At 42.4% G+C, this 24,555-nt stretch overlaps 1 protein-coding gene across 6 annotated transcripts in view; it reads left to right on the top strand.

The window, feature by feature from the left end:
• LOC139606740 (suppressor of tumorigenicity 7 protein homolog) overlaps positions 1–24,555 on the top strand; it is a 50,947-nt gene that overhangs the window by 20,429 nt on the left and 5,963 nt on the right. For 3 of the 6 annotated variants that reach the window (XM_071459082.1, XM_071459076.1, XM_071459095.1), the window contains 9 exons: positions 12,354–12,436; positions 15,613–15,772; positions 18,724–18,778; positions 19,600–19,715; positions 19,815–19,890; positions 22,227–22,381; positions 22,531–22,628; positions 22,814–22,928; positions 24,004–24,076. In XM_071459082.1, the coding sequence (XP_071315183.1) occupies positions 12,354–12,436; positions 15,613–15,772; positions 18,724–18,778; positions 19,600–19,715; positions 19,815–19,890; positions 22,227–22,381; positions 22,531–22,628; positions 22,814–22,928; positions 24,004–24,076 (931 nt within the window). Of the gene's footprint in view, positions 1–12,353; positions 12,437–15,612; positions 15,773–18,723; positions 18,779–19,599; positions 19,716–19,814; positions 19,891–22,226; positions 22,382–22,530; positions 22,629–22,798; positions 22,929–24,003; positions 24,077–24,555 lie in introns of all 6 variants that reach the window. The other 3 variants (XM_071459067.1, XM_071459058.1, XM_071459085.1) reach the window with 1 other exon arrangement.

Below are 24,555 nucleotides of genomic sequence, written 5' to 3'. Positions count from 1 at the left end.
TGCATTATAAAGCTGCACAAACACATGGTTCTGTTTTATAAATCAAAGTCATTGAAGAGCGTGGCGCAAATGCACGAGCTCCACTTCCACTCCACAGTTCACCACGAACTATATGTAGAAACGCTGTTAAATGTTCATTTGCATATTGATACCTGTACCTGCTCCACCTGTCAATAAGAAGAAACGCACGTTTACAGATTGTCACAACAGCGGGGTTCTGCAGCAGCACTGAGCAGATGTTGATACAAAGAGCTGTGGCTTTTCATAGCAACTGCACAATTAATTTATCACATGTATGTGAAAAGCAAACCCACTGTAATATCTCACATCATGATTAATTGATTGTGCTCATATTAATTTTGCAGAACGGGATAACGGCTCAAATGTAAATAAAAAGAATAATAAAGTTCATCTTCCATAAACAATTTTAAAATTGAGCCTTTGATTGAAATGTTGCTGTTGCTGTGCAGAAAAAAACACAATCAGGAAAACTGGCAAAGCACCTGAACAAACAAGGCTCCATGTTTAACCACCTGCTCATCATCTCATCTGCAGCCGGCTCGGGAAAACTGTGTGTGGAAGATAACATGTACGTGCTTTTTGTTTAGTTAATACACCTGGTCCCGGTTGAATGATGTCACTCAGCGTCTAAATCAGGTGGTCGTGTTAAAGTCTTCAGCTGTGGAGCTGGTCTTTAAGATGAGTGGATCATTTGTTAAAGCGTCAGTGTTTATCAGTGTAAAACAGCGGAGCAGCAAACTGTGCAGCTCAGTCGGATCTGTTTGCTTCTCAAAGAAAACAAGCTTTCATTTGTATTTTTCATGAATATACTTGTTTTTTTTTATTTTTTATTTTTTATTGGATGATGTCCCGTTGCCTTGGTCAGTCAGAGCTGTTCAGACAAAATCTCAGCAGTTTAATAGAAAAACCTGGAAACGTTTTTTTTACATCATCTATAGTCATTTTACTGGCATTCAACATCTCCATATATGGATCTGAGGCTGGTTGTGAAACGGGACCAGCTCTGCCATCCATAACTGCAGCGGCACTCAGGCCGGTGCCAACAGTAACAGAGCTGAGACTCTTGAGTTTTAATGATCGCGGGCTTGGCCAGAACCAGGGGAGGTGAGGTCATTCTGTTTCCAGCCCTGCACGCTCACCTCGCTCCGTACGGGTGCAGTTCTGCTGCTGCCGGAGCACCAAAGTGTTTTTATGCAGCTGCACAGAGGATTGTTTGGTACTGAAATGTTAAACTTGTAAATATTGGCACACCAGGCATCTATTGTTGATCTTTCATGTCGTTGGCACTTTTCTTCTGTGTTGAACCATATTTTGTTTCTTTTTTAAATATGTTATATGGCAGCATTTATCTACTACGTCTTATATGTTTGTCAGTTTTTGTCACGCTTTTTAAGAAAAGGCTTTTAGTCCTAAACTCATCCATTAACAGTTGCTCTCACATCATGTCCTGCTGTTCTGATGAGCTCCATTAAGTCACAGTCATGATAAATGTTTGTTTGGTTGTATTTTATTTATTTATTTATTTTTTAAACTTTATTTTTATGAGTTTTTATGAACAAACAACAACAAGCACAGACATAAATTTGGTCCAAAAATTCTAATCCTCCTAATAACTTGCACTTATTGTGAAAAAGCAAGAAGTCTGTGGTTGCTCTGACAATCTCTAGGGGGAGAGACAAACTAAAGAATAAATAATCAAATAAATGAACTTAAAATAAATAAATAAATGAAGTTATCGGGCGCAGATTTGAGACTTTCCCGGTTGTATCTCACAGATTTAGGTGACACTCAGCAATGAAACCACATAGTCGAGTAAACCAAAGTTAAGTGAAAAAACAGGAGGTTATCAAAATGAATTAAAGTAAATCCGCTTGTATTTTATTTTGTTAGTGACATAGTCTGGACATACTGGTTTTTATGATCGGGGAAATTGTTGGTTAGTTTTAATCTTGTATGTATAGATGAAATATATGAATTTCACCTTTATCTTGTATTTGTCTAAATGTGCTGTTTTCAAATAGAAAAGAGTAAATATTGGTTTTGACACTGAGGAACTCACGACCCTCGGCCAGTAGAAAGCTCAGAGTTCACCGCAGCTGTAAAACCGCTGCTGGTCTGGATAATAAAATCCGCTCGATGACACAGAGGCCTGACAGGAGCTGTGATAAAAGATCAGAGAACCTGATACAAATACCAGAAAAACCAGCAGAGTGCACTGGACTGGTATCAATCAGTTTGATCGGTTGGACTCTGCTGTGGAATAAAAGGAGGAAAAGATAACGGAGACAATAATTTGACAGTCTGCACCGTTAACTTCTCCGTCTGTCATCGCGGTGGTGTTCGCTCTCTCCAGTGATCTGCTGTTGGAGCAGCATCTGTATGACTGCCTGTGTAAACATCTGGATGTAAACACTTTGTTTTTGAACAATGTGTTAATTGAATTTTCATTGAATAGACTTTAGCATTGTTGTGCAATATATTACAGCGTGTATATAAACAAAACACAAACCTGTTCTCTCTCTTCCTTGTGTTAAAATCAACATAAAGACAAAATCATTGATACAATTCGACGGCAAATTTAACAAAGTAAAGACAACATAAACAGTTATAACAATACATCTTCGCTCTGTGAATCATTAAATGGTTTCCAGATTTTCTCATGAGCATCCAGTCTGTTTTTCAGTGTGTATGTTGTGGACACATTGAGCCATTTTCTCAATCCAAGCACCAACAGGTGCAAACGTTTTTCCACTCACTGGTTTTACCTTCATATACCAAAATCAAGACATTCGTATTCTTGGGTTGTGAGATTTGTTGGATACAAGTGCAGCAGCACCATCTTGGACTCTAGTGTAATTTTCACAGATAAATTAATCAGGATTGTATTGATAACCTCCCTCCGGATTTTCTTCATTTGTCCGCTCTGAGCTTTGAGGGATCCCTCTCGTCCTTTGATTCCTGATGGTGAAATTAAAGCTAAAATTTGAGTCTGCTACCTCCTCATCATCACCCCCAGTTCACCGCACCGCTGCTCGTGGCTTCTAGAGGAGGAGTGCGCCACTTGACCGCCGTTGAGGACTCCTCGCGTGCTAATTCTTCTTTGTGGATCTTCAAGGAAGCGCGGTGATAATTGAATCAGTCCAGTGGGATCTCGTAGAGGAAATCACCGCATCCGTCATCATCATGTTCAAACGCTAACGTCGAACTGCGGCTAACCTTGTCAGCCATTTAATTTCACTGGGCTCTCCTCCATCCTCCATCCTCCTCCTCCTCCTCCTCCTCGAGTGTCTCGGCGAGCTAAAGGAAGGAGCAGAGCGCCGCGCCACCGGAAGGTCACTCGTCTCATCAGCGGATCAAGTGGGGAATTCAGTGTCGGGTGAAAGCGGATGATAATGTTTCATCCTCTCTGCTGCGGAGGGGCTGTAGAGCAAGGCACTTCACCCCAGTCGCTGCATCGAGCTGGTCTGCAGCCATGTGGAAGACTGGAGTGATGCTAGGACGGAGGAATCAGACTGGATTCTTCTTCTTCTTCTTCTCTCTGGATAAATTAAAAAAATGAATGTTTCCATCCCAGCGATCACACCACTGAAGAGCCTGGGCCCCGGCTTCTTCATCCATTCTCCTGTAGGGTCATTTAGGGGTTGTCATGGTTACCTCTGCAGGAGAAGGCGAAGGAGCGCCCCCCCCCCCCCCCCCCCCCTCCTCATTAAAATCCATGATATTGATTGGCTGGACTTGTATCTACAGACCCCCCCTCTTCCTTCCCCCCTCCCCCTTCTTGTACTTGTTCTGCTGGGTTACCAGAGGGAGAGAAGGACGGAGCCGGCTCACAATTGAGTCGGCCCGCTGTCACTCACAGACGGCAGCCAATCAAGACAAGCAACCCGCCCCCCACCCCCCATTAGTAAATGTGCTGTATGAAAGACGGCTTGCTGCTGCTTAGATTTCCATGTGGATGTGTGGACGGCCAGTGAAGAAACGGGGGAAAAATCCCCCTCTTGTCTTTGCCAAAAGGAATTTTAATTTGAAAGGCCGTATTAGTGGTGGTAGTTGTGGTGGTGTTGGTGGTGGTGGTGGTGGTGTGCCGGTGGAGCTGGTGGATGTTTGAGTGGGATGGAGGGTAAGTAATGTGTTGGCTTCATCTGCTCTGCATCAGCTGTAGCCGTGTGTCTGATCCTTCCCTTTGCAAATGGCCTTTGTATTGTGTACGGCAGGTGGCCTGTACATTTTGTATTGATATTCATGAAGTGGATAGTTTGCTCAGCGCGTGGGCGAAGGCCTGCTGGCTGCGTGTGTGTGTGTGTGTGTGTTTGCCTCTTTATGTCTTGGTAGTATCTCTGTGTGAGGGATACACTCGCTGTAGCTCATATCTGTGTGTCCACAGACCAGTGTTCAGTCTTTGTGTTTATTTTCTCATGATGTCCCATATGTTTGTTTTCTTTCAATCTCTGTGGTTGAGGAACATAATTAAAAATAAAAGGTTGCTTGACAGATTGCGTCGGCCTGCGTCCTGCACAAGTAGTTAAGAAGAAATAAATGTCTGCCTCAGCCGGCGAGTAAAGCGAAGAAAAAACTAATAACAGAAACCCGCTCCCTCCTCTCTGTGTTCTCTCTTTTCCAGTTGCTTTATTGACATAAAAATTGAAAATGATAATAATGCCAAAGCATTCCTGAGGCTCCGCAGAGCAATTTGTCCATTTCATTTAATTTAGAGTGTGTTACAGAGATTGAAAAACCAGAATAAGGCTGTGAAATCAAACACAATTGTCCCAAAGTGGAGAAAACAAACCTCGGAGAACAGTTAGATTATGTTGCTGTTTTCCAGACACAAGATGAAACCGACACAGATTGATAAATCGATAAAATAAATAAAGACAGAGATGAAGTTACTGCACTTTCTGGCGTCATCAGGATCTCGCTGAAGACAAAACAAACATTTTGGAACAATTTTTACCAATTCAGGATAAAAAATTCTCTTTTGTTGAGAATCAAACACAAACATTTTAGAGCAGAAACAACTCGACATAATCCTTTTTTCTCTTGGCAGCCGTTTTTTTTTTAATGTCTGTCTTTGTTTGTTTCTGTCGTTTGACTGCCAAGTGTTGATTTAGATAACGCTCTCTTGGATTTTGAATTGTTGGAAGAAGAGTCCAAAATGAAATTAGAGATTAGAAGTGGGATCTGATTCCATCGTTCTCTTCCAAGTGTTCATTTTGTAATTTCGATCAAAACTTTTTCAAACCGCCCTGAAAGTGGCACATGATTCTGGGACGAGTGTCACTTTGAGTTGTGGAGCAGGTTCTGTGTTAATATATCAGGATGTTTAGCATCAGCTGATACAACAACCACTGATTTCCTTCTGCTTGGTCGACATTTTGATCGATCTCTGTCTGTACATGGAGGGAAAGTTTGGCTCTATGTCTGTTATTTGGAAATACTTTTACTGACACTGACTGATACTGACAACAGATTAAAGTAGATTTCCATAATTTTAAATAATAGCTTTTGAGTTTGTCCTTTATTTCACTCTGTCCTTGGTTGAAACTTTTCTTTCTGTCTCCTTCCTGTGTTAAGTTTGAGGAACATGTATTTAACCGTGCTGGTGTTAACCCAACATGTAATTTAAAGCTCCACACAGTCTCAAGGTAGATGTCCATGTGTTTGTGATTATAAAGCAGGTCTAGGTTCTATATTAATACTGTGAAAGTATCAAAGCCTCAGTCCACAGAGAAATGCACACAGCCTGTATTCAGAAACTGAGCCTTAAAACCAGCCGTCAGGACTTCTGGAACTTTGTGATGTCACAACAAAGTAGTCACCGCCCTCAGCCACACCCTCAAGCCCCGCCCACCTGGACCCACCATCCAACCTTGCAGGATTTGGTTTCTCTGAGTGTTTAGCTGAAAATCTGATATTTTTTTATCCAATCACTTAAGAGGCTCAGATCCTCTCTTCTGATTGGATGACTGACGTGTTGTTACTAGACCTCCGGAGAGAAGCCTGAGGAGAGAGCGGCTCACCAGCTACTGCTGCTGTGACAGATGTTGGCTGCACACTGTCTTGCTCAAAGGTCAACAGAGGTAGTTAGACCCAGACAGGCTCTGCCAGCGGCCCCATCAGTCAGGGCCAGGCTCCGTAATCGGCCCGCCAGCAAACATTTCAGGCATGAGCAGCCGAGCCGGAGCCAGTTACTTCCTAACTTCAGTTCATGTTATTCACACGACTACTCTCTCGTCTGAAGCCTGAAGGTTGCAGATACATTTTGGATAAATTTCCACTTAATGTGTCCACTCCACTTTTCATCTGTTCATCTCAACGTCCACTCAGCTGTTCGTTTGCAACCGAAAGACGTGAGAAAAGCAACTGTCCAGTACTCTGATCCTCATGTGTATAAATATGTGCTGTAGTTTACACCAAGACTCAGTTTAACATCGATGAAGCTCCTTTTGTGAGACTTTGTAGTGTCACACTGGAGGATGCACACATTTCAGCTCCATATGTGAGCTGTAAAACTCAGAGCTCCTCAGTCTGAGGACTCAGCAGCCTGCTTGTACTGATGTAGCACAGCTGTTTTAATGAGAGCAGTTTAAGTCCTGATACAAACTCTGCAGGACTGAGGTCTGGACTCTGACTCGATCACTGTCTTTGTCTCTATTCCAGCACAATGGATTTAAGATACAATGATCACCATTAAAAGACTGAAGAGGGTTTTAACTCACAGTCTGCCAAACATTTCAGAATACATGGAAGTGAAATACTGTACTGCACAGATCAGGGTTCAGGTCACATTTAAAAACAACAACACATGATACATAAAAACTTAAGAACATAAAGAGAGAGCAGCGTTAAAAAGCATTTTCAGGGAGTTGTTATTACTGATGGTTCAGGGGAAGAAGCTTTTGCACAGTCTGGTGGATCCTGCTCTGGAGCCTCCTTCTAGACGCCAGGATTTGTGAGGAGGTGGTGGGAGGGGTCAGACGTCATGTTGGTGTCTTTTCTGACTCACTGGTTTGTGTCACCTCAACGTGTTGGAAACAAAAATCCCCCGAAATGAACAAGAAGTGAAAGTGACTTCAGCACAGGCCTGTCATCACCGGCGATCCGAGACTCCAGGGGACTCTAGAGACCAGGCAGCAGCAGTGCACTGCTGGTGTCTTTGCAGGAGGTTTAAGGGGGTTTACTGCAGAATGTGCCAGTTTGAGGGGCCATCGGGGGCCCCAGGCATTTGCAAAGGATTTGTAAATATTAAATATGAGCTAAGTTTGTGTTAAGATCTCTGTATAAAAAGGCCAGAGGTCCTGCAAGGTTGGTGTGACGTGGATGCCTCAAATTAAATCTGAAAGTCAGAGCTTTGACCTTAAAGTCATATTTTCAGATTCTCTGCGCTGGAGCGCGAAGCTGACGTGTGTCTCTGTCCTAAAACTTTCTGATCTCACTGTATGTGGTTGATCAGTGGTTAAATAACACTTCAGGCTTTACTGGAGACAATGTCGGTGTTGTAGGGCTGCGTGTGTCTCAGACGTATGGTTGTAGTAACGTTAAAAGCATCAGTGATTTGCTTTAGTAGCTAAAGGACATCGACGTGTGTGTGTGTGTCTGTGCATTTATGAGTGTGATTGTATGTCTGAGTGTGTGTGTGTGTGTGTGTGTGTGTGTTTCTGTCTGTGTGTGTTTTATCATTCCGGTCAGGCCAGCAGTCTGTCAGCCGTCCCCTCTTCAGTAAAGGTCACATCTCCTGCTGTCTCCGGTGACATTTAGTCCCGAGTCTGTCTGTTAGAATCTGTCTCTTCGATTCATGGCGTCGTCCTCCCGACATCCTGCTGCCTTCACTGGAGCGTCAGCAGCCGCACAGGTGGGGAAGTCAACAGCGTCTCCAGTTAAAGACGTGTAAATGAGGAATCGTCTCCTCCTCTGAAAAGCTGCTGTTGGATTTATGTTTTGCTCAGTTTTTGTCTTTTTAAGCGAAATGTCAGTTGTTGGTTGTTTATATCTTCTCAAACATGTTGATGTGCTGCTTTTCTTTGTCACATGATTTTAAACATTTTGCATTTTGGACTGTTGGTCAGATGAGTCAGGACATCTGAAGACGACCTAACTGATCGTTAAAGTTTCCAGTTTTCAGACTTGAGGATCTGTTGCTTTCCTCTGTTCAAGGATTGTGTTTAGTTTTGTAGAGAAACAAGAACAAGAACTATTCACTGACATTTTATTGATTAAAAGATGCACTGAAAAAAAACTTGACAGATACAGGTATTTCTGTGACTCAGGTGAGGTGGGATTGACTCAGTGACATCAGGACACAGGGAAACACGGTCGCAGGTTGAACCAGCGAGTCTTCAGTTAAATCAGTGAGACTCCCCTCAGCGGCGAACCCTGATGCAGCTGCACAGCTGTAGCTGGTGTGGAGCTGGATCAGTGTGGCGATGTTGGTTGTGCAGAACCAAATGAATGTTAGTTAAAGAGGAGTTGACTGGAGCCTGGTTAGCCTCAATCAGTGGGCTGATTTTTAAAACACACAAAAGCCACATTTGCTGAAAAACGCCCCGAGGAACAATAGACCCCCCCCCCCCCGGACTCAGTGTTCAGAGGTGTGTACAGTCCTGTGTTTTTTTATTTCAGTCACTCAGTTGATGGCAGTTGCTTCATTGGCTGCACACAAGGAGGAAACAGGGAAACATCTCAGTGACCTTAATATACACCTGGTGCTGCAGCATCACTTAGTCCTCATGGTGTAACCAGGTCCTGAAGACGGAGCCAGAATGAGTCTTTGTGGAGTCATTGATTTGTCATCATGCAGCTCAGTCTGTCTCTAAAAGGACTTAAGACAATAATAGTCACTTGTTATTAGGAGTTTATCTTTTTTTTTGTTTTTTTTACAGCTTTATACGTCCTGTAAAAACATCCTGCTCACATCACGATCTCTCTAAACTCCATCGTGACACCTGAAGACTTCTCGTTCTGCTTTAATTGTCAGCTCATCTGTTGATATATATATTTTTTAAGTCCCCAAATTATATTTAAAAAAAACCAAACGTCTGTCACGTTTCCAGAGTCAAATCTACAAGATATTCATCTTAAAGTCATAGAAAAGAGAGAAAAGCAGGAAATCTTATTGATTTATTGTATAGTTGTCTCATCACTATTTTCATGCATATTTAAGTTTTGTGTCTTCTGGATTATTCCCGTCCCGCCAGTATTGTTTTATGTGAATAGGCTGACAATTGCGACAGAGATTGACAGAGATGAGGCGGTCGGTTGCCAGGCAGACGGCAGCATCCTCTCATCAGTGCGCTGACAGCAGCTGTTAGGCCTGTTTCACCACAGGCCGGCCTGAAAGAGCCTTTTCTGCTCAGACGAGAGCCTCCACTTCACAGCAGTGAAAAGCCGTCCAGCTGCACTTGGTTAATGCACGTGTGTGTGTGTGTGTGTGTGTGTGTGTGTGTGTGTGTGTGTGTGAGTGGGGTCTTTGTCCCACCCTCCCTGTCCTCCCTCTATGTGAGTCCGAGGAGGGAATTAACATGACAAGCCAGCTCGCCCCGGCCAAGTGCAGTGGTCTGTAAGTCCAGCATCTTTTAGCAGAGTTTGCAGAATCCCTCAAGTTTGGGCCAAAATGCAGGAGGATGGAGAGGTGGAGGGGGGGGGGGGGGGGGGGGGTGGAGGGATGGAGGTCTCTGTTCACCAGCAGAAGTAATGGTGGAGTTTGGCAGGTTACCAAACATCAGTGGACTGTCCCACTTTATTATTAAAAACGTCGCTTTTCATCTGTGTTGTATTTTTCTAGTTTTGTCCAACATTCCTGCCGCTGCTGATAAAAATCACCACCGTCACTGCTGACGTGTGGGTCTGCAGCGACACACACACACACACACACACACACACACGCGTCATTTATTTATTTATTTATTTATTATTTTTAATCGTGTTAATCGCTTCCGCCAAAGATTCTTTATTTTACACGTCACTGCTGCTGTTACCAAAGATTCTAGAGCTACGTTCTAGGATCTTTGGCTGCTACTATTTTGACCCTTTGACGCACCCTTACTTGTTGCCACAGACACTTCCTACAAAGATTTTATATGGCAGCAAGATACTTCATGACAGGTCATGTCTATGGGAGCAAAAGGGGGTGGTTCTGGTCTGCGTAAAGGGGTGTGTCAGGAAACGGAAAGGGTTTAAATCCAACGCCTGAATGGTCGTTGGTGAAGATCGAATGAGTTGGGGAAAAAAAAAAAAAACGTACCCAGAGCTCGTCTACGGATAAATAAGTTTTCATACGTCTTCATAATTACAGGTCAGACATGCTAACTTTAGCTTCTAGCTCAGACAGGCTGATGGTTCTGTGTCGTCAAGCAAGAGAAAACAGTTCTGAAATACAAAATAAAAATAAAAACATTAAGAAAAAAATTATTTGTTCGACAGTCCTACTTCATTTGCATAGCACTTTTCAATACTAGTGACAAAGTGCTTCACAGGAATCAAATATAAAACTTTAAATGAAATTAAAAAGATGTCACACAATAAAAGCTTTTTTGAAAATTTGTCTTGAGAAGTGAAGAAGATAAAACAGAAGTTTAGGGGCCCAGAACAAAGACCTAGACCCTGGAGGGACCAGCACTGGACCAGAGGATCTCAGACTGCGTCCTGGTTCATAGGAGGATTTAAAAACCAGTCCTAAAACCCTGTAGCTGTCCCTGCAGGTTGAGCTTAGTCACATAAACTTGCTCAGATTTCTGTGTCTGATCACTTTGTCTCCTTCTTACCTGCATTGATCTTAACATAGCAGGACTTTATGATCATAATTCATCAAAAACGACTCTGTTGTTTTTATATTTTGAATTAAAAACATTTCTCAGATAATGAATGGAAAGAACAAAGCTCAACATATCAAACATATCATCTGTCACTTTTGTAATCAGTGTTTTTTTTTGCTTTGTCAAATAGGAGTTTTAGAAATTGAAAACACAGACTGAAAACAGATTGAAAACAGATGGCAGAGACACTGTTTTGTTGCTTCAGCCTTGAAGCAAAATGGCATCACTAGCAGCTAAAACACCCTCAGCCACAGTCATCTTCTCCCACGCCACATAAACTATACATTTGGCCAGAATGTGTAATAATCATGGTGTTTAAGAGGAACATGGGCCAGCTCATCACTGTGAGACCTGAGTGATGTGGACGATTGACTGTGAGTTGTAATTTTCCAGTTAAAAGGATTTGATTTAACTGGCACTTGGATATAAAGTGGGTAGAAACCTGACTTTGCTGCTGTGGCGTGGGATGTCTGTTTTTTTAAGATAAACCTTTAAAACTTCCAGAGCTGCAGTTAACGATTATTATTTCCATTATGGATTAATCTGTAGATCATATTCTTGATGAAATGATTAATCACTTTGTGTTTAAAATACCAGAAAACTGAAAAATACAGCCTGTAATTTCCCACAGTCCAATTTGTTTTATTCAACCAAAACAAAAAATCCAAAAACCTAAAGATATTTAGTTTATTATCAGACATTGAGAAGCTGGAACCAGCAAATGTTTGTAATTTTCAATTGAAAAATGATTAAAACAATGATTTGATTATCAGATTAATACAGTAATAAACTGCTTTATAGCTTTAAATTTTCTGAGGACATTTATCACATTTCACAGTTACTGACAGAACTGAAGGGACTTAAATTCGCTTGCACTGATCATGGTTATAGATATATAAAAACCAGTTCAGTCAGTGTGATTAAAATACAGGCTGTGAGAGTCTGTGACCTCCTGCTTCCTGCGGTAGCCACAGTTCAACGCTGTTTGCTGAGCTGATAATCAACCAACAGCAAAACTCACAAATTCTACCAATGTCTGTACTTTATCAGCCATTCAACTCCATCTAGATGACGTTTTAAATTCTAAAAGTTGTTTTTACGTTGTGAAATTGTGTAAATAGCTTGTGACTGTTGTATTTCAGTGAAGGCTGCCAGTTAAAGCTCAGTTCCCCCCCAACTGAGCGTCCTCACTCTGTAGTTAAGGCTTACCCTGGTCCCCCGGTGTTGTGTAATTTGACGTGTGAGCAGCAGTGCTCTCTGGGAAACGCCAAACCCTGCATATGTTTTTGCATGAAAATGTTTCATGTCTCAGAAAAACAACTGTCTTGAGTCTTTCTGATGTTTTGTCTTGCAGTCTTTACCAGTCTCCTCTGTAGACCTGTCCTAGTTTTATATGAACACCCAGGTTTTGATTTGACAAATCTCTTTTCTTAAGTATTGTCCTTTGGTGTGGAAGAGATTTTTTTAGTATCTGATACCGAGCTCTAACCCACCCGTCTTCTCTTTGTGTCTCCTCCACAGTAAGCATGTTTCTCAACACCCTGACGCCCAAGTTTTACGTGGCTCTGACGGGCACTTCCTCCCTCATTTCAGGACTCATATTGGTAAGATACTGAATTTAATGTTTTTATCTGATTATATTGAAGTGGATACTTGTATCAGCTGAAACTAATTATGATGATTTTAGTAGAAATACTGACTGACCTCAAAGCAAAGGTATCACTTTTTGAAAATCATTGGACTTAAAGGTGCTGTAAAAGATCACCACATCAATGCAGGCAGTTAGCCAGCTAGCGATAGCAACACTTGCCAAACACGTTCATATCATGATACTGCAGCCATCACTAATGAAAACAGACAATTCAGCCTTGGACTTATCAGCTGTGACCGGTCGCACTAACGACACTGATGGAGCCAGTAAAAACTTTCTTACTTATGTTTCGATGGTCCACCGGCCGATCAGGATTTGAGCCGGTGGTCCTCTTCGCCAGTCCGCCTGTGCTCTGGTCTATTCTCCTCCTTTGTTGTAGGCTTTTCTAGCTGAAAATGTGGTTTCTTCAGTGGAGGAAATTTTGGAAGGGTTCTTTCACCTGAACGCTGTGTACTGCACTGTGTCATCTGGTGTGTAGGCGGTGCCTGTGTGCTTATACATGGGGAGGGCCAATGGTTTAACAAGTCGGTACTCACATGCAGTTATGTGCACGCGCCGCCGTCCCGGATATCAAAACAAAGAACAGAGGGGGTGTGACTTTGTTCTCGGTTCAGGAGCCGTTACTCAACTATGTCTTTACATTACAGCTGCTGTATTATTGTTTAAATCTCCTTTACAGAACCTTTAAGCTTTTTGCTTCACATTTTTGCATCAGCTTGATGCAAAAATGTGAATATAAGGTTGATGATTTTCACTCTGTCCTGACTCTGATTCATAATATTAAAGATAGAAAAATTTGTTAGTGCTGTAATCACAGGCTCAGGGGATACAAGGAGCTGAACAGAGAGGAAATCCATTCTCGTAAAATGTCAGCCTCTGTTGCTGTCACTGTATGTTGTCCTGGCTGATCACAACATGCAACACACTTTTAATGTTCTCAGTGCTTTTTTGGGATGATATGTGGACAAAGATACCTATAGAGCTCCAGGTCGTGGGCTCGCTGCTTGAGCTGCCCCTGAGCAAGGCACTTTTCCCTCAGCTGCTCTGGAGAAGGCAAACAGTGCAAAGTGTTGGGTTTAATGTAAAGCCGAGTGTGGTTGTGTTGCAGCTACCCCCCAGTCCTGCGCTCCAATATAAATAAAATAAAGATCTGACAAAGATCATCAAAGCAGGGAAGCGATATAATGAAACTGTTAACGCTGCATCTCCTACTTATCTTTCTTTCAAGCTCTTCACAGAGACAGCCAACTGTGCAACAGTGGTTGGTTTGTATTTTAAAATAGCTCCTCTCTTAATTAACTCTCTCTCTCTTCCCTCGGGGCTATTGGCCAGTATGCATAGGCTGCTTAGAGATGGCATGGAGATTTGCACATGTTCTGTGAGACGATTAACAAACGTGGAAGCCAGTTAATGTCGTCAGAGCCGTGCTGGTTATTTCTCTGTGAAAAGGAACCACATGATGAGGTGATCATGATCAAAATGTGTTATTACTTCCTCCCTCAAGCAGAAGCTGACAGTATAGTAGCTTTATCATAAGGCATCTGTATCTATTAAAATAGCTTATTAATATTATTATAATATATTATAATAATATTATATGTGGTGAAGTTTAGCATAAGCCCTCAATGGGTTTCTATTTCTTCCCGCACATTCACATCATAAAAAAAAAAAAAAATAAATAAAAAAAAATACAATGTATTTGTGATGTTTTATGTGTGTGAATAAATAAATCAATCAAATCAATAGCTCTCAGACCTAAATGTACCAGGGAGCAGGTGTGATGGTGACACCAGCACCTCGGCTGAAACAAGAATACGCTGCATTTCCAGTCGTCCATAAGGATTTAGTTTGGAAACTGAAAATAACAGAGCTGGAAATGTTTCTCCAAATTAAACCAAGAGGCAAAGCTGACAGCCCCAGACACATTTACCATGACTGGTTCTAATTTTAGTATGTTTTCAAATTTTGCCCTTTTTACCATTTTCTTTGAGCAGCTCTCCTACTTAATATTTATAGCTGCAGTCTTTAGCATTTAGCTGCTGAACAGCTCCACTGAAGATGCTTCATGGTGTTTAAGGATGTGGAGGTGATTTTTAAAAAAACAGTTTTACTGTAAAGTGAGGATTCTTTCCCAGATAGTCCCATGAATAGTTTTTATTTATCAGTTAACTTTATATAAAGCGCAGTAAGTGTGACCACAGCACCAGCTCTCCTCAGTTCACCTGCACACACTTGTTCTAGGTACTTGGCAGGTAGGCTGTTCTAAGCATCTCGGAGAACTTGCCTCAGTTCTCCTGTCTCAGTGTCTTCAGCCTCTTCATGTGGTCTCAGACCGACTGTGTGATGCTGGGATCAGGACTCAGAGGGATCCAGACCATCTGAACTGGGACTCTCTGTTCCTCTGGTCTCTGAAGAGAGCGCTGTATGACTCTGGTTGTGTGTTTGAGCTTGTTGTCATGTTGCAGAATGAATCTGGGACCAATCAGAAGCCTCCCTGAAGCTATGAGGTCATAGATAAGAATTTAAACACATTTTATGTTTGAAACTAATGCAAACAAAATTTATTATACAGATGCTTAAATGAGAGAGATGCTCAGACCTGGTACAGAGGACAGACATAGAGGGGAATGGACTGCACTTAGAGTGTACAGACCTTTTAACCTGAGTGTTTTATACACACACACACACACACACACACACACACACACACACACACACACACACACACACACACACTCTGGCCTCCTTTATCAGGAGCAGTCAGGGGTTCAGCGTCTGCATCTTTACATGCAGGTTAATGGACGAATCACTTCTCAGACATCATGACCTCACAGTCTAGAGATGTTCGCTCCAGCCACGCAGCAGGTTTCACTGATTCGTTCCTCCTCCGTGGATAAAGGTGGTGATTGGTGGAACCCCACAGAAACACACTGTGGGGCGCTTTAGTCCACGCTGATTAAAACCATAAATATATAACAGCAGGTGGGGAATAGCCTCCAGCTAAGTGCTGCTATATTTGTTTTTGTTTGTCATCTACCAACCAGTCTTCATGAACTTCCTGTTTTATTAGAAAACACTGGACATGAAATGAATTAAATCAAACCCCCTGTTTCTCTCTTTCCCTCTCAGATCTTTGAGTGGTGGTATTTCAGGAAATATGGGACCTCCTTCATAGAGCAGGTGTCTGTGAGCCACCTGCGCCCCCTGCTGGGCGGAGTGGACAGCAGCTCCCCCAGTAACTCCAACACCAGTAACGGGGAGGCCGACTCCAATCGGCAAAGTGTTTCAGGTAAGAGCCGTTACAGGGGCAGGTTCATCGTTTCCCCAGGCGTCCAGAACCCAACCGCTTCTCTAACACTGAGATGATTTGTTGATAAGATAATTGATCAATTCAACCTATTTTCTTAAGCCAAAATGACTTGAATTCACTGGTTCAGCTTCTCAGATGTGAATATTTATGTTGATTTGTGCTGTTCATATCATAATATACATATAACATTGAGGGAGTTTTCCCTGTTGGTCAGGAAAAATCAGGCAGTCTGAATCTGAACTGACAATTTCCTCTTCTCAAACTGGAACCATCCCCCATCACATGACCTCATCCCCTCCTGGTCACTTCCAGTCTCCATCATTAAACCTCTCGCTCCCGGACAAACCTCACTGGTGCCTCCCACCGACTTAGTATGAGCCGATTTAAAGTAATAATCCAGAAACATGTGTTCATTTCCCACCATCGCAGACAGGCCATCAAACTCCTCCATCTGCAAACTGTCTAATTACTAATAGATTAAACAAGCAGCGCTCAACAGGCTCTGTACACATCAAGTCTAATAGCTGCCTCACTAAAAGCTGCTCTACTTAATGTAAGATTGTTGTCATAAAAGTGTTTCCTGATCATTGACCTGATTATTAGTCATAAGTCAGAGCTCATAATCCTCACTGAAGCTTGAGTTAAATAACAGAGCGGCTGCTCTTATTGAATCAGCTTTTTTTAAATGAAGGTTTTGGATCAATAAAATTGAGTAAACTGGAAATTGATGAGTTTTAGTATTTAACCTGATGCTTTGAGTTTTTCCACCATTGTCATTGATGCAGACAATGGGGGAATTTAAAGGTCAAACAATTAGTTGATCATGTGGGATTTTTCCTGGGTAAATAAGGTAAAACAAAAACCATTAAAAGAGGAGCTTTTGTTTTTTTGAACACTGGTAAAATATGAAATGAAAAAAGGAAAATCAAGGAAAAAGAGGAGAATCTTTCTGTTCTGATAAAAGTATGTTGAGTTACACAGGGAATCAAACCCTCAACCCTGACACTGTACTTGATGAACTACAGTAGAGGAGATGAAAGAAAGTCAAGTCTGTCCAGCAGTTTCCTCCACAGCTGCTCGGTGGCTTCGGTTCTACATCAGTGGCTCTTTGATCACCGTTAATCCGCTTCCCAATGGAAACTCATTCATTTCAAAGGAGGAAATGTCTCAGTGCTGAGTTAGTGCCTTAGTGCCTTTGGTTCTGTTGGGGATGATACAGCAGAACATTTATCCCACACATGCTTCCATAGAGCAGCAGAGATTAATGCAGCTTTCTTTTGAACAGCAGAATTTTAATGTAATAAAACTCATATTGGCAGCAAACCAAGGTTGAACAGGTACTGATGCGTACCAGCTGAACCTCTGCAGGTTTCCTCCTGTCGTTGAACCATGTGAGGAGTCGAGACGCCTCTTGCTTTTGTTTTCAGCCAAACAACTCTGAATGAAACAGGATTATGTGCTCTGTATTAAATCAACAATCCGTGATGGAGAGAAGAAGAAAGGCAGTTTAATTATTTCAGCCGCACTAACCCTCAGTTTTCACTCCAATAATCTTTGAGTAAATCCCTCCACTGAAGAGATGCAGATTAGTTTTCTCTGTTGCAGCTGAGCTCAAACACAGACAGTTTCAAGTGAAGTCACCTGACTGATTAGTCAAAGGTTCAGTTCAAGTGTGGGACTGATTTGTTTCTTATGTGAGTGTGTAATGAATGAATGAGCAGAAACGGCCTGACGGGGGTTAAACTGAGGGATAACGACTGTGGCTGAAATCATTATTATATATCATGATTAATCAGATGGTTGATGATTTCTAATTCGTCAAGGCTAAATAACAAACGTTTGCTGCCTTCAAAGAGGAAGAATTGCTGCTTTTCTGTTTTCTGTCCTCTTAGATTGAACATATTTCACTTTTCAACACCTGATTGGACAAAATGATTCACTGTGAAATCTTTCACTATTTTGTGACAATCAATAGATTTAAAATTCAAATTAAAACTAGTTGCAAACCAAATTATTTAACTGTTATTTTACTTGATACTTTGAATCATAATCAGAGTAGATTTCCTGACATTTAGTGTAGTATGGTTCACTCCTACACTACCCATAATGCAATTTTATCACGTCTCTTGCTTCTCGTGCTTCCTGCCTGGTCAACACCCAGAATACAAAATATTGGAATGTAAACAATTATTATGAACATAAATACAAAATATAAAATACAATTATCAATAATAAAATGTAAATACAAAAATATGATAAAAAACAAAAAAGGGAAAAAATTAAATAAATAAAAAATAAAATATAACAAATAAAATAATTATAAAATCTATCAATAAACAATAAAATTAAATAAATAAATAAAAAATAATAGTAAATAAAAAGAAAATAATAAATTATGAAATAGAAGTTTATAAAATATAATGATGAATAAAAATATAAATAATGACAATATAAAAATATGAAGTACAAGCCCCAGTTTGTAACACAGAATTTCTATAATAAGTTTTTTACTATTTGTTTATAAGTTTTCCGAGGTCAAAGCTGGTGACCCTTGATTACATTACATTATTACATTACATCATTACACAGCTGCATAATAATTCAGGCAGGAGTTTAACCACTAAAGTCAACAGACATTTTTAATCAGTATTTTAAAAACTCATCATGTTTAACCTTTCACCCTGTATTCATGTGCTCAGTGCTGAGAGCTTCCTGACAGCAGCGAGAGTTTGAGTTTGGCCACTGAAGAGTTTTCAGGCCGTTTTCTGTCAGCCGCCCTCTCACAGAGGTCGGCGTGCCAGTCGCGGCGCCGCGGGGCGGGTGGCAGAGAGCACAGCCGAGCCCTTTGAAGTTCACCGAGGAGGCTCAGTGTCGACTTTGCCCTTGATGCTCACCGCCTGTGTTGCTCTCTCTCTGTCTCCCTCCTGCAGAATGTAAAGTGTGGAGAAATCCGCTGAATTTATTCCGTGGAGCCGAATATAATCGGTGAGTGACGACAGCTAAGCTACCAGCATCTGAAAACCCTCGGCCGGTCTCTGATTTTCTTCTTCTTCTGTCTGAACTGTGTCTCCTCTCTTGTTTGTTTTTATAATCAGTGAACCTTCACTCTCCTGCCCCCTCCTCTTCTCCTTCTCTCGCTCTTTTCTCTCACTTCACCCATGTGGTGTTTCCTCCTCTCTCTTCTGTTTCCTTGTGTTTGGTTCATTTTCTCCTGTGACCACCTTGTCATTTATTCCTTCCTCCTCATCTTTGAGCCTCCGCCCCGGCGACAGAGGCAGGATGTTTTCAGGTTCTCCTCTCATCCTCATGAACGTGATATCTTCAGCTTTTTCTTCAAATTCCAAAAAAACACATTTGTGGCCAAAACCCAAGAATTTATACACTAATTATGACCAAATACACTCAATACCGTTTTATTAAATTCCTTTAAAATCTGAACCAACATGTATGTAAACTGCAAATTGACTGGTTGACTCTTGAGATGTCATTTGCTTCCTCCCTCCGTCTCTGTTCTCCTGTCGTTCCTCTTTTATCCTCCCTTTAATGCGTCTGCCTCCTCTTCCTCCCGTTGAGTCATCCTCCACTTCTCCACATTTTCTGTTGCTGTATTAATCTCGTCTTCCTCTCTATCTGAGCTACATCTCTTCACTCTGGCCAATCAGACTCGAGTACATTTCCTATTTAGTCAGCCCAGCTTCTGTCTGAAGATCTGACATCTTCCTCGGGTCTTTGCTTCTCTTCTTCTCTGCCTTTCACTGGGACACTCTTCTATTACTAAAGCATCTTTTCCTTTTTCTTTCTGTCAGATATACGTGGGTCACGGGTCGAGAGCCGCTGACATACTACGACATGAACCTGTCGGCACAAGACCACCAGACCTTCTTCACCTGTGACTCAGACCACCTGCGGCCTGCTGACGCCAGTGAGAAAACACACACAACTATTTGCCAACACAACTGTAGTAAACACAGCTGTGTGTCTTGATTCATATGTTCCTGTGTGTGTGTTTGTGCGGCGTCAGTCATGCAGAAGGCGTGGAGAGAGAGGAACCCACAGGCTCGCATCTCTGCAGCACACGAAGCTCTGGAGCTGGAAGAGTGAGTCCACTGCTTAGTTTTCTCCGTCTCCAGTTTAACTGTGCGTTGGTTTGTTAGTTTTAGTTTTCAGTAAAATCAGTGAAGGTGTTAATGTAAGAAAGGAAATGTATAATTGAAATAAATCATCTGTGCTCACAGTGGAGATAATTAATCATAAAGGTGATACGCAGTGAAACAATCAGTCTTTGGAGCACATGACTTGTCAAACTGGTGGTAAAGAAATATTTAGACATGAAAATGTTTCCCGTTAAAAAATTATTCATTCTTATTTTCTGCCTCGCACCACAACAGTAGTTTTTACCGACTTAAAGCTGCGAGTCCATGTAGTAATTTTTCTTTTGTTCCCGGTGAGGAGAAAGTCTCTGAGCTTTTCCCAAAGGTGCTGGTGACATCACTGCAGCTCCCTTTCAGGCAGCCAATCAAAAGGGGCAGGATTCGTCACCCTGGTAACAAGGGCTGCACAATTACTCCAAATATAATCGAGTGCAATATTTAATATTTACAGCAGCTGCAAAAAAAAAAAAAAAAAATCACAGGAGCTGTAATTTTTTTTTGGATAAAGGTAAAATGTGTCGCAACATTGTTTAGTTAGAGACACCGGCAAATCATCTTCTCCAGACGTGTTTTTATCAGCGTCACATTTTAAGATTCCTGAAGTGTCTAATAAACTAAAACTTAGAGACGAGTCTCACAAAAAATAAACATGATTTTATTTAATTTTTGATCACTTGGTGACCCCTCAGATTGATGCTGGGACCCACTGAGGGGTCCTGGCCCCCAGGTTAGGAACCCTCGCTACAAACAATCATCTAGAGGCGAAGATTGTTTTTACTTTGTTGTTGAATAAAAATGAACCTTTGTTTGTCACCTTATACTACAAACAACCTGCACTTATACTAAATTCTTTTTATTTTAAACTATAAAAACCTTCAGACTGAATAATAACAATAATAATAATAATAATAATAATAATAAAGCAGTTTCTCTGAGCTCAGTAAACTTCAGTGAGAGAAGGAAGCTGCAGGTTTTCTCACTGACAGCGATGATGATTGGTCCTCTGGGTTCCTGCATCACTCACAGGAGAAGACAGGGCGACTTCACGGTGGCAGCGTAGGTTTATTTTTAGGGTCGTCTGCGACTACAAAGGCGGTGCGGAGGAACCGTGGCGGCGCCGTACGCTGCTCTCAGCCCAGCGAGGCCGTGACGGGAGAGCTGGGTCGGATCAGAGCTCTGTCAGACGCTGCAGATGAAAACAGACGTGATGTTGTGTCTTTGTACCGAGCTGCTGAATTCATGAATTAACCCAAAACGAAGTGACAGGAAGTTGGAGTTTAATTCTCTCTGTAAAACAAAAGAGAAAAAATGAAGCTTGTTCAGAGTCAACAAGGAAACTATAAATAACCTCTGCTCTCCTCTTTTTTCTCCTCCTCTCTTGTCTGTTTCTCGTCTGTTTATTTATTTATTTACTTCTTCCCTCCTCTCCTCCTCCTCTCTCCATCAACTGTTCACTTTTTTCCTTCTTGTCCTCCCTTCTGCCAAAATCCCTCTCCTCTCTCTGCTCCCCTGCTGCTCCTTTCCTTTCTTTTCCTTATTTCTCTCCTTGCCTCTCTACCTGTTTCTTTTCCTTTGTTCCTTTTCCTCTCCTCCTCTTCTGTTTCCTCCTCACCTCTCTCCTTCTTCCTCTCCTTTCTTCCCCTCCTGTTTCCTCCCTTGTGTCCTACATCCTTTCCTCTCCTCTCATTCCTCTACCCTACTCCTTACCTGTTACCTCTTCTCTCTTTCTTTGTTTCCTCTCCTCTCCTCTCCTTTCCTTCTTTCTCTCCTCTCCTCTCCTTTCTCTCCTTTCCTTCTTCCTATCCTCTCCTCTACTTTCCTCTCCTTCTTCCTCTCCTGTCTCTCCTCGTTTCTTTCCTCTCCTTCTTCCTCTCCTCCCCTCTCCTCTTTCTTTCTTTCTCTCCTCTCCTTCTTCCTCTCCACTCATCTCCTTCTTCCTCTCTTCTCTCTCCTTCTTCCTCCCCTCCCCTCTCCCCTCCCCTCTCTCCTCTCCTCCTTCCTCTCCACTACCTTCCTCTCTCCTCTCCTCTCCTCTCCTCCTTCCTCTCCACTACCTTCCTCTCTCCTCTCCTCTCCACTGCCTTCCTCTCTCCTCTCCTTCTTCCTCTCCTCTCCTCTCCTCCTTCCTCTCCACTACCTTCCTCTCCTCTCCTCTCCTCTCCTTCTTCCTCCTCTCTCCTCTCGTCTCTTCTCCTCCTTCCTCTCCTCCTGTCCTCCCCTCCTCTTCTCTCCTCCTTCCTCTCCACTACCTTCCTCTCCTCTCCTCCCCTCCCCTCCTGTAGCTGTGCGACAGCCTACATCCTCCTGGCGGAGGAGGAGGCCACCACCATCATGGAGGCCGAGCGTTTGTTTAAACAGGCTCTAAAAGCTGGAGAGAGCTGCTACCGCCGCAGCCAACAGCTGCAGCATCACGGCTCACAGTACGAAGCCCAGCACAGTGAGTGGAGCCCGGTAGCATCTCTTCACCATCAGAGCCTGGTTATTCTGACAGGACATCATATCTGAGTGTGTGTGTGTGTGTGTGTGTGTGTGTGTGTGTGTGTGTGTGTGTGTGTGTGTGTGTGTGTGTGTGTGTGTCTCCACCAGGAAGAGACACTAATGTGTTGGTGTATATAAAGAGAAGACTGGCCATGTGCTCCAGAAAGCTCGGCCGAACACGAGAAGCAGTTAAAATGATGAGAGATGTAAGTACACACCCTTTACACACACACACACACACCCTTTACACACACACACACACACACACACACACACTCAGTTTTCTTCACATACAGACAGTGGAGTGTAAATGAGCCAGAGCTGTTGTGTTGCTGTGCATGTGTCGCCCTCTGTCCGGTATTACATGTAACAACAGTTGTGTGTTTTCCAGTTAATGAAGGAGTTCCCTCTCCTCAGTATGTTCAACATCCACGAGAACCTGCTGGAGTCGCTGCTCGAGCTCCAGAACTACGCTGACGTCCAGGCCGTTCTGGCCAAGTATGACGGTGAGGGGAGCGCGCGCACACACACACACACACGCACACACACACACAAATGTTGATTTTGATATAACACACAACCACATCCTGTTCTGGTTGTGGCACCAGATTCAGTTGCTTAAGAAGTAACTTAACATAACTTAATTATTGTGTGTGTTCTCTTTATTACTGTATCAACTGCTCCTGGGCTTCATTACAACACAACTTATTAGTTTCTTTATGTCCCACAACAACAACAATCAAATCTAAGACATTTAACATAATTAAAACTTAAAATTATGAACAATTAATATTCACAGTTAACATTTATCTTGATGTTCAGTGAGTGAAACTGCCCTGAATCAAAGACAGCTGAATGATTTGATTAGCTACTGTAAATCCTGCAGCTTCCTCATTTCACGTTACACAGCTTTATTGTTGTTTTTAATTGAGAAAGAATGAAATCACACAGCTGCACTTTTGCAGCACACGTTGCTTTTGTTTTTAGATTGAATCAGGTTCAGTTCAGCAGCAGAATCGGTCTTAAATTCCACTCAGTAAAACTCTGCAGGAAGGACAGTAGATGCTGAATTAAAAGCCGGAGCTGGAACAATTAATCCATTAGTCAACTGGCAGGAAACGAATGAAGTAATTCTTCAAGCTTAAAGGTCAAAGCTCCTCAGATGTCAGGGTTTGCTGCTGCGTTTGTGTGTGATAGTGAAAAGTCAGTTTGAAGATGTCAGCTGCTCATTTTTTATTTTTCTCTACCAAAAATAAACCGAGAAAATAACCAACAGATTCATTGGGTGCAAATATAATCATCAGTTTCAGCCGTGATGGGAATGTAGCTGCTTCCAGGATGCTCAGCATCTCTTCAAACATCTGTTTACATCTGTGAAATACTGTGAGACGACTGAAAAATCACAGCTGACAACAAAACACCCTCAAAGCCGTGAAACCCAAACTCATCATCCGCACTCTGCTGCAGCCCCTCCCCCCTCCGTCACCTGTAATTCCAAACTCCGTCACCTGTAATTCTGCTGCATTCACTAACCCCCCCTCCCCCGTCTCTCTCCTCGTCTGCTTTGTGTCTCCTCCACAGATATTAGTTTACCCAAATCTGCAACAATATGCTACACAGCAGCTTTGCTCAAAGCGAGGGCGGTGTCGGACAAGTGAGTATCGCTTTTCATCAGCTACAATGCTCGGGGGGGGGGGGGGGGGGGGGGGGGGGGGGGGGGGGGGGGGGGGGGGGGCAGGGGCAGAGGCAGACAGACATACCTGCACTGCTATTTAAAATAGAGCTGACAGCTGCCAGGGGAGCAGCTCAGTGTGAGGCGGGGGGGGTCTGACAGTTACACCACAGACACAACCACAGTGTCAGGTTTGTACCTGTTGATGCACAAAAACACACAGTTTGTATTTGCTGCTTTTCCTCCACATCCTGTTTAATTTATTACATTTACAATAAAACTTCAGCAACTCTTTTACTGCCACAAAACAGCTCCTTATTACATAACGTAGCATTTAATCCATTCATTCTCTCACTCATCAGTCATATCGCTTCCTGTCACTGGGCTGACATATTTATTCCATGTATGTTTCTACATTTGGATCCACATGAGCTTCACACGGTGGTCGCTCGTCTTCCTGG

Source organism: Trachinotus anak, unplaced genomic scaffold (genome assembly GCF_046630095.1).
Source record: "Trachinotus anak isolate AG129_WGS33_773 ecotype Australia unplaced genomic scaffold, CSIRO_AGI_Tana_v1 ptg000002l, whole genome shotgun sequence".
Classification (NCBI taxonomy): domain Eukaryota; kingdom Metazoa; phylum Chordata; class Actinopteri; order Carangiformes; family Carangidae; genus Trachinotus; species Trachinotus anak.
Note: the sequence above shows the minus strand (reverse complement) of the source record. Positions and strands in the feature narration are given on the sequence as shown.